The sequence below is a fragment of the Vipera berus genome (assembly GCF_964194415.1).
Source record: "Vipera berus genome assembly, chromosome: 2".
NCBI classification, from domain to species: Eukaryota; Metazoa; Chordata; class Lepidosauria; order Squamata; family Viperidae; genus Vipera; species Vipera berus.
In genome coordinates this window covers 15,223,441-15,238,900 of record NC_138203.1, presented here as the reverse complement: position 1 = coordinate 15,238,900, position 15,460 = coordinate 15,223,441, and the positions used below count along the sequence as shown (strand labels likewise).

General features: G+C 39.1%; 1 protein-coding gene across 2 annotated transcripts in view; it reads right to left on the bottom strand.

Annotated features, from left to right (window-relative positions):
- Positions 1–15,460, bottom strand: part of WDR7 (WD repeat domain 7) — a 242,885-nt gene that overhangs the window by 190,562 nt on the left and 36,863 nt on the right. The window contains exons 15-17 of one of the 2 annotated variants that reach the window (XM_081317822.1): positions 9,397–10,166; positions 7,539–7,627; positions 1,970–2,059 (exon numbers count right to left, since the gene is read on the bottom strand). In XM_081317822.1, coding sequence (XP_081173948.1) covers positions 1,970–2,059; positions 7,539–7,627; positions 9,397–10,166 — 949 coding nt within the window. The remainder of the gene's footprint in view (positions 1–1,969; positions 2,060–7,538; positions 7,628–9,396; positions 10,167–15,460) is intronic. The other variant, XM_081317821.1, reaches the window with a different exon arrangement.

The window sequence follows — 15,460 nt, the reverse complement described above, 5'->3', positions numbered from 1 at the left end:
AGGGAAGGGGGCATCCGTGAAACAGTGGAAAAAAGTGAAAAGAGAGAAATGAAAAAAAGACTGAAAAGGAGGGAGGGAGGGAGGGAGGGAGGGAGGGAGGGAGGGAGGGAGGAAGGAAGGAAGGAAGGAAGGAAGGAAGGAAGGAAGGAAGGAAGGAAGGAAGGAAGGAAGGAAGGAAGGAAGGAAGGAAGGAAGGAAGTCAAACAATCTTTTCTCAGCCTTGACCCATGTCATTGTTAAAGGGATCCTGATGTGACTTGGAGATTTTCTGTGGAAGAGGGCAATAAGGTCCCTTTGAGGAAGAACGTAGGAAGTGTTTCTTTGGGGGCCATCAGAGCTAAGCATAGACAAGCAATGAGCTGTGTCAATCCTAGCTGTGAAAGGACAGGGGGTGGGGGGGGGGAAGAGAGAGCGAGCAATTCTATGCTTGTTCTGAAAAACTGAAGCTTCTGTTTGAAAAACCTCTGTCTATAGCAGACCATCTGCTCTTCTGATGGTGTATCACTTGACCAGACTTGGGCTGTTGAGTTGCAACTGTGCAACATTTGTAGGGCTACAGATTATAGATTGACATTTAATTATTAAGTGAAATGAACTACTACTCATGCAATACTTGTAATTATTTAAATTTGAAAACCCTGGCTTAGACATTTGAGTAAACTCTCTTATCCTAGTAAAACTGAGAGATGTTACCCCCAAACTATAAGGGTGTCCATTCAACTCTACTTCATGACAGGTTCTGTAATTATTCCAGAGGGCGACTGGACTGCTCTGATTAGAGGAAAGCTTGGATCTAACAGTAGCTTAACTAAATCATTCTTGGCGTGACAAGAAAGTGATAAATATAATATGGCCCTAAATTGTAAAACCCATCTTTATTATTTGGTAAAATGATTGTATTCTGAATAAGAATAATTTACATAAATAATTGAAAATCAGTCAATACACCAGATTGAGATAAAGACACAGGATGCTGCATGTCTCCCTATAACAGCATGTCTCAGCCTTATCAATCTTAAGATGTATGGACTTCAACAACCAGAATTCCCCAGGCAGTATGAATTCTGGGAGCTGGTCTACACATCTTAAGATTGATAAGGTTGAGACACGCTGTTATAGGGTGACATGCAGCATCCTGTTTCTTTATCTCCATTTCAGTCTTCCAAATCTGTTCTGGGAGGTAGGTATTCCTTAAAATCCATTCCACTGGGAGACAGACACAATTGGAAGCAATCTACACGCCAACACATACACACATACAGTGTGTGTTTTACAAATCATTTAAAACCAGCACACCTTCTTTTCGAATCAATTTTATTCCACTAATCCTGACAAAGTGAAATTTTTATCTGTTGAAACACCACACTTTAAATTCTTATTTAATCAGTATATATTGGTTAAGTGTAACTCTGAAACAGACTTGCAGAATGCAAAGTTTTTTTTACTATGCCATATCATCAATCAAACCTAGAAATTTTCTTTAAAATATTACGGTCTCTGAACGTGGTTGTTTTCTTGCAGATGTGTTGCACTACCCAACTAGGCTATGTCATCAGTGCCTCAGTTACCTAGTTTGATAATGAAACATCTGCAAGGAAACAACCTAGCTCAGAAAGCACCAAAAACCCACAGTTCAACCCTGATCTACAATATTCCCTTCCAGTGAAACTTTTAATATCTCTGCAATCTCATAATCTAATAATACCCAATGCTGCATTTTAAAAAGACATGATCGGCCTGCAAAGGCAGGGGGGGGGGGGGAAATGAATTAGTTTTAACAAACTAAATGAAGTATAAAGATTGCTAAGTAAATGAATGTATTAGTTTTAAATAAAAGTTGCTAAGTGAATTTAAATTGCTTGGAGAAAGCATCTGTTAAGAGAGGCATACAACACAACCAGAGAGCAAGTCAGACAAAAGAAAAAAAGAAAAAAAAAAGGCAAAGTAGAAAGAACAGTGGTCAGAATACCTTCATTTACTAAGAAACAGGAATGTAAAGGAGGAGCAGGGCCAGAGCCAGAGTGATCAGCTTCAGTACTACCAGAAACGGCAGGAGCAACTTGAGCAGGAAAGAAGAAATAAAGAGGAAAATGAAGAGAGACATTTCCAGAAATGAAAACAAAACTGGTTAGTATTATTGAAGAACAGAGTAAAACCAAATCTCTACATTAACTGAAACACTATAAAAGAACCCTTTGGAGGAATGCATCCAGGAGAGAGAGAGAGAAAAAATAAGTCACTTATAAATTAGCTGGTTACTTGAGTGCCCCAGAATGTGATTCACAGACACAAGTCTGCCAGATCTGAATTCAGAGGTTGCAAGGGCATTTGCCCATAGACTCATCTAAGCTGTGGTTTGTTTAACAATGACTTATTGAGTGAACAATTGCATGGGTTGTTAACTTTAGCCATCCATTAGGATGGGCACAAGGACGTCCCAAGGCATTTTGAGACTTCCAATCTGGTTTGGGTTTTTTTTTTTGGGGGGGGGCGGGGAGGGGAAATAGATTGCAGAGAACCCTTTCGTCCAAAATGGACAACAGTTGTCTGTTTTCCAACTATTCAAAGGGTTTGCGTTAAAAAAAAAAATCAATAGATGTAGAACAAATCCTAGAACAGGTAGGAGATATAGGAGTATAGCCAGCCGAACCAACAGGCTGAAAAACAGCTTTTATCTGTGGGCTGTTAGGCTTTTGAATGGGATATAATCTCTGTGAACTTATGCAGAATTGACTTGGGAGGCCGGTGTGTGGTGTAGTTGGTTCACATGGTGTGGTAGGATGGAGGGTTTGTTGTCACTGTGTGTTGGGGGGAGGGAGCACGGGGGGAGGCTCAGCTAATCTCAATGTACACATGTTGTACTTTGACAATAAAAGTTATTAATTATTATTATTAAAACTACTAAAGACAGGCAAATGAAGAGAGTAAAGACCCTTTGACCTCAAAAAGAAAAAAAAAAGACCTGTTTCTGTTGATATGTATGCTATGTTTTCTCAAACTCTGCAAAACCATCATTTCTGGTGCTTCCTTAATTATCCCCCAAACATGTAGCCTCTGTTTTAACTGACAATTCACACTGGTAAGTTCACACAACACACTCAGCCATCCAAGGCACAGTCTGGCTTAGTGCAATGTGTGAACCCATGCATACTGACAGAAAATACATCTCAGTTTGACTACTGTAAATCCTTCACACAGAACTGTTATTATTTTAACAAACCAGATATTAGTAGTTTATTCATATTATGACCACTTCAAAACCAGCACAGTTTTTTTTGAATGGTGGCTTTTCAGAATTGGTTGGAGAGCAAGACAAACTAAACATTTTGAAAACTAATCTCTTCAGGACCAGGTAATTCACCTCTTTAAAACCTGATGATTAAAAAAATAGCTTTTGCGAAATTAAAACTTCTTTAATTTAAATGATGGACATTTTGCGAATTGTGGAGGAGGGGTTCTTATTTTTTTTTTAAAAAAACAAACAAGAAGGCAGTCCGAAGGCAGCCATAAACTTTATAGCTTCACTAATGCTTCATGAATCAAATTATCATATAAAAGGGCAGGCAGACCTTATGGCACACACCATTCTACAACCAGAGGTCAATGCTAAGATTTAGAGGTCGCTCGCTGACACTTCCTTCTTGCAGAGAATTACCATATGCCATGCACAAGCATCTTCAAATTAATCCCTCTCCTTTATTCCATTGCAGAATGACAATAGGCTCAGGCTCCAGAACAGATTATGTATTGTTTCCTGTATTGTATGTTTGGTTTCCATGCAGTGAACTACTTTTGTTACTCTAAGACATCTGCATCAAAATTGCTGCTTGTATGATTTCCACACAAATGCATCAGGGTGCCATGCGCAAACCAGCTAAATGCACTTCAGGTAAAGAAGCCGGGGGTGGGGGTGGGAGAGTTCACCAGGGTTGGTAAGAGGATTCCGACTGATAAATGCAAAGATCTTCCCCAAATATGCACATGAATTCCAGATTGAAAGTTTACTGTGGAATATTTAGGTTTGCTTTTTTTGTGATCCGAGTGGGGGAAGAAACCAACCTCTCTGGCTGTCACTGTTTATACCAATCAATGCAACTGCAAACAACAACAGCTGGCTTTGTATAGCAGGGCAGCAGCATTGGACTCTCCGACAACTTGAAAATAATCACCGCTTGAATCGATTACATGCAGGCTCTGTTCACCGTGCCTTAAATGTGCTACAAGTAACAAAGCCAGCAAAATAGTATATATATCACAAAGGCAGTACCGAGTAATAGAGAGATGATTAAGAAACATTTAAGTTGAACGTGTCATCTGGGACACTTTTTTTTTAAAGATACAAACTGAGAGAAATATATGGCAGTGCTATTTTCTTACTATTATTTTTTTTTGCCAAAAATAGTGTTAATGTCCTTGATTTATTATTATTATTATTATTATTATTATTATTATTATTATTATTATTATTATTAGATTGCAGAACAAGCAATTATTATTATTATTATTTATTATTTATTAATTATTATTATTATTAGATTGCAGAACAAGCAATTATTATTATTATTATTTATTAATTATTAATTATTATTATTATTAGATTGCAGAACAAGCAATTAACTAGAAGCTTAACAGTGTAACTTATGAATTCCCAATAAGTGATGCTAGAGATTAGATTTTTATATATATATATGTACAAAACCACTCTAATCGCTTGATTTAAAATATACCCCATTATGGGCAATTTTACAAAACATGCCACCAAAATTATGGGTTTGTTACTTGTATCACATCACCATACAGTTATCAAAATATTTACTTTACACTGAATTATTCCATCCACTGAAAGCAAAATAAGTAAAACAAAGCTTTCAATTGAGTCAGCTTTTAAACTGACTGTAGGATAAAACTATTTCAGAAGGCTTAATATATTTCTGGAAGAAAAAAAAAGGACACAGAAAATCACAGATCCCTAGTTTGCTTCCCTTGTACAGTTTAGCATTTCAAATTTGAGGAAGCATAATGAAAAAAGAAAAGTAAAAAGAGCCAGCAGAGGTCCCTCTGTCTAGAACACACGCTATTATACAGATACACCAAGAATGATAAACTTTTTATTAACTAGTTACAGGTGTAATTTATCAACTTCCCTGGCATGAAAACACAATGGCCTCTGAGTAGAAGGCAGTTGGATTACAAATTTAACAAATACAAGTAAAGTTGCTGGTTTTTCTATTTGTTTGTTTGTTTGTTAAATTTATTTGCCGCCTATCTCGCCATGGGGCTACTCTAGGCAGCTTGCAACAACAACAATGAAGAAATGAAAAGACATGTAAACAAAACAGCAGCAAAGTAATGGGACAGCATTTTTCTATATTCTCTGCAAGCGGGATTAGCACTAACATCACTTGCAAAATCATTAAATAACCAATTTCTCTTTTTTTGGAGAAATGGACACCTGCCAGCTGAAGGGGGTTAACTTTGGTTAGGAAAAAAAGTCCTGGTAATGGGGATACAGATTCTATATTGTATAGGGATGATGAACAAACCCATTCACTTGTCCTTTATTTGTATTTGTATTAAGAGCTTCCAGAGACAAATCCCTTGTGTGTCCAATCACACTTGGCCAATAAAGAATATTCTATTCTATTCTATTCTATTCTATTCTATTCTATTCTATTCTATTCTATTCTATTCTATTCTATTCTATTCTATTCTATTCTATTCTATTCTATTCTATTCTATTCTATTCTATTCTATTCTATTCCATCCTATTCCATTCCATTCCATCCTATTCCATTCCATTCCATCCTATCCTATCCTATCCTATCCTATCCTATCCTATCCTATCCTATCCTATCCTATCCTATCCTATCCCATCCCATCCCATCCCATCCCATCCCATCCCATCCCATCCCATCCCATCCCATCCCATCCCATCCCATCCCATCCCATCCCATCCCATCCCATCCCATCCTATCCTATCCTATCCTATCCTATCCTATCCTATCCTATCCTTCTTGTTGGGGAAAATGAGAGCAGTGAATCTGAAAGTTGTGAGGCCAAAAAAACTCCAGTTTTAGATCTGCTGAGTGAAGACTGAACATGAGCTAGCAACATGGCCATGGTTATGAAGACATCTATGATAGACCAAGCCACTGCTAAACAATAAACAAAAACCACTGAGCAATAGATGAAATCTTGCAAGATGGTTAAATAATGCAAGATCTTGCCAAGAATATCAAAATCACAAAACACTTAACATAATATCAGGGGCATGAGGCTGTGAGATTCCATGAGATTTCAGAAAGGGGGAGGGCAGGAATTATAAAAGATTGGAGATGGGGGCATACTTGGCCCATTGCAGCTGCTTGCATGATGTGCCATAGACTAAAATCTTAACAATTCATGACATTTAGTTGGCATTATATAACACTACAATATCAGAAAAGAGCTATTTTTCTGTCCATCTATCAGAGCAGTTGAGTAGGTGGCCCCAAATCAACAAGACCTTTTCGCTGATGTTTCTGTTTGTAGAAATTTGATTTGATGAAACTTTAAACTGTCCTAAAGGTTTCCTTTATTATTAACTTGACCTTTAACTGGTTTAGAACTTTCAATAATTAAAGATATTGTATTATTATGTTCTTACCCGTTAGGTGTATGTATTGTTTAGCACTGCTTTTTTGGATTTTTGTAATGGATTTAATTTTGCTGAGGATTCCATTTGTAATGTTTACTAAAGTTATTATAAATCATTTACATGCATGCAAATAAATATTTAAGCTTTATTTTTTTGCAAACGCTGTAAAATCCTCCACTTTTTAAAAACTGCTTTAAAAAAATGAGGGTAGGACAACTTTACAGGTGCTAAACACAAGAGAAAGTTCATCTACAGCATCAATAATAAAAAAGTCAAAGGGAAGAGAACATTTTGAACCTAATATTTTCTCCCTTAAGGTTACTACTGGATTAAAAGGAACTGTAATTACTTCAGTAAATATAAAAAATGGAACAAATCTTTAGCAAAAATAAGACCAAGGCAGTTGCTATTTTTCCACCACATGTGTCAAATATCAACTGAATTGCAATGTGATAAACTAAGCTGTCACCTGCCAGCTTCACCCCAAAACAAGCTGAATCTACTTCTAAAATGCAACAGAAAATATTTTCAAATTCATACTTCCTATTAGGCATTGAAAGAGAATGATGGATGAATGCAACATAAAGTTGGATAGGAAGTAAAATTCCTGAAAGTGAGCATGGTCAGTTTTTTTTTAAAAAAAATATTTATGGGTTCAAATATTGTATACAGAAAGACGACTTCACTTTCATGGATATTAGCAATTTCTCACAATTATCAAATATTTCAACTCAGTCCCATTGCGAAAAGCAACGTGTTTTCCATTTCAGGTTTTGCAAAATCGGTCTAAACTCTAATCCACGTTCAATAAAATGCTTATATTTCAGAGCTGAAAATTTGCAAACAAGATCTAACTACAGCTGAGTTGTTTACAAATTATCAAAAGCCTGATGGTCATTACCTTGTTTAATCAATCCTTGTGCTGTTGGACTAGCAATTGGAGTAGAAGTCTTCACTCTTCCGAGGTCAGGAGTCCCTGGTCTAGGCGGCCTACAAATAAAATAGTTGTGGGTTTATAAGTAAGCACATAAAGGAGACTGCATATACTTTCATATTTGAGTCAGGTATCTTAAAAAGACCTCTTAGAAACTTCCACCTTACACACACTGATCTGCAGTACTCTCTCCCCCCCTTTTTTTCTTTATCTTCTATCCCATTTGTTTTCTCCAAATTGTTATTTGTTTTGGAAAATATTAACTCTCTTCCAGAATTTTTTCTGCCCTTCCCTGTGACTCAGGCAGATGAAGAATCTTGCCGTGTTTCTTATGAAGGCTCTTGTTAATGGCTGTTTAACATTAGAGTGGCCTTTGGGTGCATGGGACTTCCAGTTGTGTGACTTTAACATCTTTAATTCTCAATGGGGTTGCACTAGCCCAGACAAACCTGGTGTACAATCTAGGGGTTCTCCTGAACTCATGACTCCTGCTCAACGAGCAGCTGGTAATTGTGGCTAGGAGAGCATAACTACATGCCGTGTGCCAACTGCTCCCCTTCCTGGTTTGGGAGTGCCTGTGCTCAGTCATTCCTGGTCATCTCATGCCTGGACTACTGTAAGGTGCTCTACATCGGGCTACCCTTAAAGAGTATCCAGAAGGTTCAGCTGGTGCAGAATGCAGCAACGTGGGCAGTTCTTGGAACCCCTAAGAAGCTGCCCCTTTACTCCTGGGTTCAATTCAAGGTATTATCAAGGGTGTTATCAACGGTTTTTAACTTTTGTATTTTTGGTTTTTAATTCCCTGTAAACCGCCCTGAGTCCTCCGGGAAAGGGCGGTATATAAATGTAATAAAATAAAAATAAATAAATAAATATAACTTTTCAAGTCCTTCAGGCTATCTGAGGAACCAGCTCAGCCCGATAGGACTAGCTCACCCCACCCACACTGGCAGAAGGGGCCTGCTGAGGACTCTGTCGGACAAGGAATTTTGCCAGGCAGGGCCAAGAAGTGGAAGCAGAATGCAGAACCCCAGAGTGCTGGAAATCAGCTGCTTTGAGAGCAAGACAAAGCACTGCAAAGAACACCTGAGAGCAGCAAGTACAGACAAGTGGCTTTCAACAGGGTTGGCTGGGAAGAAGGGCAGGATGCAATTGTGTGAATGAGATCAAAGATGGAATATAGTACAAGATAGGGCATACAAGGTAAGACAATAGCATAACATAAAACATAGAGTAAGCTAGGAAACGAATTAACAAATAAGACATTAAATAAATAAGACTTACCTGAACAAGAGTCTTAGACCTCTGAATTTACCATTATTTTGGGTAAAGTTTTTTTTTTGCAATAAATACCCCCCACCCCCCAAATGTAAATTGCTATCCCTTCTGGCCCAAGTCTGGGATCACTTAAATCCAAACCTTAATTGTTAGTTCTGCATTCATATCTTTGTTTCAATTGAACAAATGATTTAACAAATTAAACAAATATGACTATGGGATCATGATCTCCAGCAAATACAAATATCTACAATGTAGCCTCAATTCAGTGGACAGACCCAGGAGAGGGAGGCGTCCCTTACTCCCAATTGTTCAGTCAGACACCCACAGCAACATCATGACACAAATGATGCCATCGCGGCATGATTATACAAAGAAATTATATGGCAATATTGGCATTATTTTTCACTCATTCATGCAGAAGATGGGAATTTTGTCCCTTGCAATTATGGACTGCTAAATCAAGGTTGCAAGGTCGCATGGAATTCTGGGGGAAGGGAGAGAAAACAAGAGATGCAAAACTAGTAAATGAAGTTGTTAAAGGTACCTGGCTGGCCCCTTTTTCATATGCTCTCCAATAAAAGTTGCATTGGTCATGCTCATCAAGGTGTTTGCCAGGGAGATAATGGAGAGGAGGTGCTGAGTTGTTACTGCACGTGAAATGCCGTACGTACCCCTGATGTGTCGCTCTGTGAGAAGTTCTATGTCCGTATCACTAGAGGGTACCTTGTCTACAGGCTCATGATACCCTGGGAGCATCAAAGACATGTGGCCGCCTCTTGAAAGCAAGCCAAAAGAGACAGAACGGTGAGGCCGCAACATCCCCAGACGCTCACTGCAAAGTTCATCTAGAACATTGTTCAAGCCCCAAGCGTGAAGGCATGACATAAACAGCTTGGCTGTGTCCATGGTTAGGTTATATTCTAAGAGAGTTAACGGCTTTGATTTGCTAGACCGATATTCGGGGTCACCGTCCTCTCTTCTTTGTCTGGATTCCTCATCCTCCTCATCCTCATCAAAAAGACGTTCTTTTATGTTTTCTTTGATGGTTTCTTTGACAGTGTCTTTGACCTGCTGAAGCAAAACTGCGGCTCGTTTGCCAGCCAGGAAGGGACTTCCTTTGTCAGAGCTGCCAGATGATTTCTGTAAATTCTCAGGGGAAATAAGGGCTGTGTTAGGCCTGGAGGCTTCCTCAGTTAGTAACTGAATAATCAGAGCTTCCACATCAAAGAAGAGAATATGGACATCTGGGTCTGTTAAGTTAGTCTTCAGGGCTTGAACCATCAGAGAGTTGTGTGAATATTTTGGCAAGTTTCCCTTTAACAAAACACAGAATACAATTATCTCTGGTATGCTTTTCTGTCTATGGGTTTGTACATTACACAGTGTAAATATGTTGGACGGGAATACCCAATACATTTGCCATACGCTAAATAAATAAATAACCCAATACAGTTGTAATGTTTGAAAAAGACAAAATTAATAGTATGAACCTATTTTAAACATAGGTATCACTAAGCGGTCCATACTGAGAATGTTTTGAAACAGTGTGTGTGTGTGTGTGTGTGTGTGTGTGTGTGTGTGTGTGTGTGTGTGTGTATTTTTAAAACAAGTCTTGGACATTACTTTTTTCATGCTTTTTAAAAAATATATAACAACTAGAATGCCAGTTATGTTAGCTTTTAAAGTAATAATAAATATTCCACTGAAAATAAGCATCCTACAGATCTTTATCTATTTTTTTGTGCTAAGTGTCAAAGCAAGAACATCTGATGTTAACAGCTGGTTGTTTGCTTGCAGATATCTCATTACAGGCTAGATAACATCATCAGCGCTAGTGAGTGTGGGGTTTGCTGCCTGTTTATATACAATAGCTTGCCCAACCAATGTTGTTGGGGGGTGTGATCTAGTCCTGCCTTATGTGCAAAGCCAGTTGGGTGACTTTGGACCAGTCACTCTTTCTCAGCCCTAAAAAAGAAGCAAGGACAAACCACTTCTAAAATCTTGCAAAGAAAAGGGCAGGGAATTATCAGGAGTTAGAATTGATGAAAAATAATAATAATCACCTAACTGAAAGATCAGATGTCTCAAAGGTACTTCTTCAAAAGACAGCTGGACTTTGTTTTTGTTTTGTTTTGTTTTGCTTGAAGACACTTTGCTTCTCATCCAAGAAGCTTCTTCGGTTCTGACTGAATGGTGGAGAATGGAAGGATTTATATTGGACTATAAATATAAATCCTTCCATTCTCTGCCATTCAGTCAGAACCGAAGAAGCATCTTGGATGAGAAGCGAAACTTCAAACAAAAAAACAAAGAAAGTTCAGCTGCCTTTTGGAAAAAAAAATCACCTTTGGGACAACCATGGCTTGAATGACTGGGAGATCTGAAAGATCATATTTCTTTTCCCCAAATAGTTATCTATGTATTGGGCTGGGGTTGGGTATCTTACATTCTGTAAGAATAGAAGACAGTATTGATTTTATTTTATTTTTAATTCCATTTATATCCCGCCCTTCTCCGAAGACTCAGGGCGGCTTACAAGCTTAGCAGTAGCCTTCATTCTATGTATATGCCTGCTTATTAGGGCTTTCATACACCCCCCAAGCAGCATTATTACAAAGTCAGCTTAATTGCCCCCAACAATCTGGGTCCTCATTTTACCTACCTCGGAAGGATGGAAGGCTGAGTCAACCTTGAGCCTGGTGGGACTCGAACCTGCACTAATTGCAGGCAGCTGGTGTTACTTAAGGAGGCATTAGCCCACTGCTCCACCAAGGCTCTTGGTGATAACTATAATGTATAATAACTTTGTACTTTCTAGGTATCCTTTGAAAGTTAGCACCTACAATCAGGAAAGGTAACAAAAAGTGGTTCTTGAAAACACCTTTTACCAGCTCCATTGTTCTCCTGGCCCCATGTCTGGGGAAATAATCAGGTCTTCAAGGCTTTCCAAAAGATGAACATGTTGAGAATAACAGCCAGCCAAAGCTAGGTGGTCAGGTGTTCACAGAAAAGGCATACTCTCTGGATTGTGCCAGATGACAATCCTGATTGACGGGACTCGGAAGACGCCCCTCATAACCAAACTAATCAGGAGAGTGAAAACAATGGGAATAAGGCTGTTCCTTGAAAATCTGGGCCCATTCTATCCAGAACTGAAATGAGAAATGAAACTAAAATGAGCCTTGGTGGAGCAGTGGGCTAATGCCTCCTTAAGTAACACCAGCTGCCTGCAATTAGTGCAGGTTCGAGTCCCACCAGGCTCAAGGTTGACTCAGCCTTCCATCCTTCCGAGGTAGGTAAAATGAGGACCCAGATTGTTGGGGGCAATAAGCTGACTTTGTAATAATGCCGCTTGGGGTGTGTGTGAAAGCCCTAATAAGCAGGCATATACATAGAATGAAGGCTACTGCTAAGCTTGTAAGCCGCCCTGAGTCTTCGGAGAAGGGCGGGATATAAATGTAATAAAAATAAAAATAAAATAAAAAACTTTATAAATATTAACCAGAACTTTGAATCGCACTGAGAGCCAGTAACAGGGGCATAATACTACACATCCATGCTCGCCCATTCCACTGCATTGTGGACTAACTGAAAGTCCAGATGTTCTTCAGAGGCATGTATCGTATAGAGAGTATTGCAGTAATCCACGTGGGATGCGACTGAATCATGAACAACTATGTGTAATGTCTTGTGATCCAGGAAGGGACATAATGTCCACCCTCCAGTCATAGCATCCCCCTATTCTTCTTTCAGGAGCTATGCATCAAGGAGAACCTTCAAAATTGTGCACCCATTCTGTCTGAAATAGTGAAACCCCATCCAGCATGAAGTGTGGAAAAATCATCAGATCCAGGATCCAATACTCAAAGCCAATCCATCTGCCTAGGGTTGAGTTGAAGCCTGTTCATTCTTATCTAGCTTACCATAGCCTCCAGGCACTGAGATAAAAAAAATCAATTTTACTGCTAATATTTGTTATTTTATATTTTTATAGGGACGCGATGACTCAGTGGGTTAGGACGCTGAGCTTGTCGATCAGAAGGTCGGCAGTTTGGCGGGTCGAATCCCGAGTGCCGCGTAACAGAGTGAGTGCCTGTTACTCATCCCAGCTTCTGCCAACCTAGCAGTTCGAAAGCAGGTAAAAATGCAAGTAGAAAAATAGGGACCACTACGGTGGGAAGGTAACAGCATTCCGTGCACCTTGGGCGTCTAGTCATGCCGGCCACATGACCATGGAGACGTCCTCGGACAAGCGCTGGCACTTCGGCTTTCAAACGGAGATGAGCACCGGCCCCTAGAGTCAGAAACGACTAGCACACATGTGCGGGGGAACCTTTACCTTTGGTTGTTTTAATAGTAAGCCACCTAGAATTCAAATTTTCAGACATAGATAGCAGGGATCCACTTCCCTGGTGGGATACACACCTTCCTAATATGTCTGGATTTTCTCAGTCTGTTACAGAATATTTGGAATCACTCCAGAGCAGAACTGAGGATGCCTCCACCACCCCACCTCCAATTCCCTATGAAAGCAGCTTCACCAATGAAACTTTTATGGAAAATTGAAATAGCTGAATTAAAATGCATAAAAAGAAAAAAAGAAAAGAACAGAAAGAAAATTAAAAACGAAAGCCATTTATAGTATATGGGATTTGACATCCTTAAGTAATTTCTTAAGCATCTATAATATTAAATATTGCACCCCACATGAATTCGGCTTCCTTTTAGAATTTTACATTATTAAAAAGGTATAAGAAGTTGATTGTTGGCTTTATTCTGACATTTCAGTTTTTTAGCTTTAAGCTTGTGGGAGAAAAGATCTGAGGATGTGTAATAGAAAAATAGTAATGTTACAGCTTACTAGCAATACTGTTTCCCAGCTTTACACATGTGGATTTCATTGATTTTAAACCTGGCTAAAATCTATATAACCAGGTGTGTGGAGGGGTTTGCAAATAAAAAAAAACTATATAAAATGTCTAAAATCTCTAAATATGAATCTAACAAAAAGTAGATCTCTAATGCCCTCTGCTGTCCTGCTGTTAAAAAGCAAAGTAACTCTTTGTTCCGGAGAACACAGAACTTCTAATTAATTATACTGGATATCTGATGATCTCAGTTCCTAAAGCCTTCTATCAAAGTAATGAGCAAAACGCCATCATATTATGCTATACAAATCTGAAGTACTTGTTCAATGAAATTTATAAAATGAGGAACTGCAGATTCCTTGATAACTATGTCTTCAAATATCTATGGTATGGTAATCTATATAGTGAATCCTTGTTATCCAGTGAGAATTGCTCAAAACAGAATTCTGAGGCTATTAAATACAGTGACACGTCTCCTTGAGAAAGCCTACGTATGTGACGTTCTCAAGCTTTGCTCATAAACGCTGAGAGCCTTTTTCACAACCTTAAGAATCACAACTTTTTAACGAAGCAGAAAGCTGAGGATGCATTCTGTTCTAAATTCAGCACGACAGCAGAACCATTGATCACATGCTGAATTTCAGCTCAGTTTTTTTAAATGAAGAGTCTGCTACATTCTCAGTCATCCAGGCCACAGTGGTCTCAAAGGTGCTTTTTCAAAAGGCAACTGGGACTGTTTTTTTTTTCTTTCTTCCTTGAGGAAGACATTTCGCTTCTCCACCAAGAAGCTTCATTGGTTCCGATGGAGCTTCTTGGATGAAAAGCGAAACGTCTTCCTCCAGGAAAAAAAAAAGAGTCCAGGTTGCTTTTCGAAAAAGCACCTTCGGTTTAATCCTACTAATCTTACTAAGACCCAGTGGCTATGGCTGTTAGGGCTCTCTAGTTTGGGGGAGATTCCAACTTGGATTTAGGATGGGTTGGACTTCCCCCCTTCAAGGAGGTGTACAATCTGGGGGATTTCTTTCTGGCAGCTCCTGCTTGATGAACAAGTGGTATCCATGTCCAAGAATGCTTTTGCACAGCTTCATCTGATGTTCCGGGGGAGGTGTGTGTGTGTGTGTGTGTGTGTGTGTGTGTCCTTTTCTGAATTGTGAGACCTCTCAGATTGTTATTCATCCTCTAGTTTGCATCAGAGTTCAACTACTGTCGTGCTGTCTATATAGGGCTGACCTTGAACGCCTCTCAGAAGTTTCAGCTGGTCCAGAATGCAGCAGTATGGACAATGATGAGTGTGTACCTGTTAATCTATGTGATAGCTCTGTTCCACAAGGTGTGATTCAAGGTGCTACTTATGACCTATAAAGGCCTATATGGCATAGGCCAGGCCATACCATGTCATGGTTATTTGAGGAATCATAATGACTATTAATATGAACTGACAAGGCTGGTATGCTTGAGGTCCCTTCAATTAAACAGAGTCATATTTTGGGATTCAGAAGGTTCAACTTCTTAGTGCTTGTCTTCTGAAACGACGTTCCCCACTGCAATCTGGGTAGTTTCCACCCTGATAATGCTCTGGAGGGCCTTGAAGATTTGGCTGTTCTTACAAGCCCTGGGTTAGGGCGTTGGTAAAAAGCCTTCATGAGTTTTAATGTTGGTTGGAATCACCATCTTGTTGTTGTGGGGTTGTTGTTGTTTTTTGTTACACTGTGGGCCACTCAGTGTAATTTAGAACCAGAC